Genomic DNA, 2,166 nt, shown 5'->3' on the forward strand with positions numbered 1-2,166 from the left:
TTACAGTTCTGTTATTCGTATCCCGATTTATGAGCTATTGACCAGCCCTGGGACTATCGAGTTGGGCAGCCACCCCTAGCTCCGGCTAGAAAGCAAGGGCTCACTCGAGAACCCCGTGGGCCAACAGACCCCTTTGTTGTTTGTTCTCATTGTTCATATACTGTAACTGAAAAAGCAAGATTTCTGCCTATGCTCTAAAAGCGTAAGTAAATAAATCAACTTTATTTGAAACTGCACGTGTCCCGTACTGCTCAGACTCCTCGCCGCCAATCTTGCCTGTTTCGTATCGAAACCCTCGGCCCACTGTGACCTTGGGGCCGCTGTTCCCCGACATGTGCATGGTGGAAAAGTAGGTCATGCTTGATTGACAAGCCAATAGGTCATATAGGGGGCACATGCTGGGCATGCTGTGGAATTTTCCACAGGCCTCGTCTGCTTGTCTGCGCATGATCAAACTTAACTCTTGTGTTGCCAGCATACACTTAAAATTTGTCCGGACAGTAAACAGAAGCTTTTATATACTTTTATTGTACATATGTACAAAGAATAACAATGGCTGAAGTCAATAAAGGTTCTTAATGCACCTTTTGCCTTTTTTGTTAATATTACAATAAGTTAATAAAAATAATGCTCAAAAGGCAGGGCCTTACAAAGTTGAAGTTTGCATTGTGAACTTACTTTACGTGTCTGTATTCCTGTTATTTACTTTTATATTTTGCTACTTGTTTGCTATAAATCATAAAAGATTAACAATATCACCAAGTTGATGCTTCTATGATAATCATACTGTTTTCATTTACTAAACTTTGAGTATTTGAAATAATAGTTTTAACATTACAGTAATATAATTCGTTTATATTTATTTAGTATTGTAATAAGGATCTTGGTTAGAAGGAGGGTCTGAAACTCTGTACGTTGAAATGTAATTTAGTCTATTCATTCTAATGTGAACAGAACTTACGCGAATTAAAAGTACAAAAACAAATGATAGATTCTAAATTAAAGTTTTTATAAGACTAACCATTTTGTGTACTCTGGAATGTTCAGGTCAAAGAGAGCACAGAAGAACTGCATAAACAACAGAAACAATTATCTGTTTTTTTGTCAACAACAGAAAGAAATCCAATAGTTGCCATGGTAAGAAAACTCTCTATATTACTTTTTGTCTTTTTATAACAAGGAATTTCTCTAAGGTTTTTAAATTTGAGTGAAAACAAGATTTGTGTCACCAAGATCTTTGCTAGCTAAGCTGTATTAAAATAAATAGAATTATGCTCATGAAGAATTTGCCATGTATTTTTTCCATTGTTTGTAAATTTATGGATGTGAAAATGGCATATTGTTCAAGGGTATTATAATTTTTTTCTTTCTTATTGCATATATGTCAGGTTTATATGTGTGTGGCTTTTGTTCCTTTGTTTTGACCACTGTTGTGCAGTGAACAGAAGTTTTCATGAGCTGCAATGCTTAGGTATTTCTGAATTTTTCTAAGCACATACAATTAATTTAGAATACATAAAAGTCTTTGGTTTGAAACCTTTTCAAAAGTGATTTTGCTGCTGTTTTCAATATTTTGTGGCATTTATTCCTTTGATGATTCAGTATCAGATGGTACCAGTTTTAATGAACCTATCCCAGCTTTGGGATAGGTGTTTTCTAAATATCCTAGATTGCAGAAGCTAATGAAAATAAGTCATGTAACTTTTTTTAGTATCCTTATGCTCCTCGATTGTCCCTGTCAGGTGTTGGTAGGTTAGCATAGTCAGTGGTCCTTTCATTGGCTTTCTAATTCTGATATATTTGAATTATTATTATTTTATTTGTTGTTTGGTAATTTGTTCAACAGACTCAATTTCAGTCCTCCAAAACTCCATTTTCCATTTTGCCTACAATGGCTTATGTGTCTTTCTGTTCATTTTACTTGGGCTGGATTTCCACTTGCTGAAGTACGCGTATTTGTCTTAAATAACCTTTTCATCACTACCATTTAACTGGAGGGGTTTTTATTACTTTCCTGTTTCCTCTTTTATTTAGTGCTATGCATCCCTCTGTAACTCAGTTTCATAGTTTCTAGGGTCGGAAGGGACCTGAGCAGATCATCTAGTCTGACCCCCTGCCATGGCAGGAAAGAGTACTGGGGTCAAACAACCCCAGCAAGGTGTTCAT

General features: G+C 35.8%; 1 protein-coding gene across 1 annotated transcript in view; it reads left to right on the plus strand.

Moving 5' to 3' along the window:
• STPG2 (sperm tail PG-rich repeat containing 2) overlaps window positions 1-2,166 on the plus strand; it is a 744,920-nt gene that overhangs the window by 230,278 nt on the left and 512,476 nt on the right. The window contains exon 10 of the mRNA XM_019526495.1: window positions 1,048-1,137. Coding sequence (XP_019382040.1) covers window positions 1,048-1,137 — 90 coding nt within the window. The remainder of the gene's footprint in view (window positions 1-1,047; window positions 1,138-2,166) is intronic.

Source organism: Gavialis gangeticus, unplaced genomic scaffold (genome assembly GCF_001723915.1).
Source record: "Gavialis gangeticus isolate Ggan-Ray unplaced genomic scaffold, GavGan_comp1, whole genome shotgun sequence".
In the NCBI taxonomy this organism is placed as follows: Eukaryota; Metazoa; Chordata; order Crocodylia; family Gavialidae; genus Gavialis; species Gavialis gangeticus.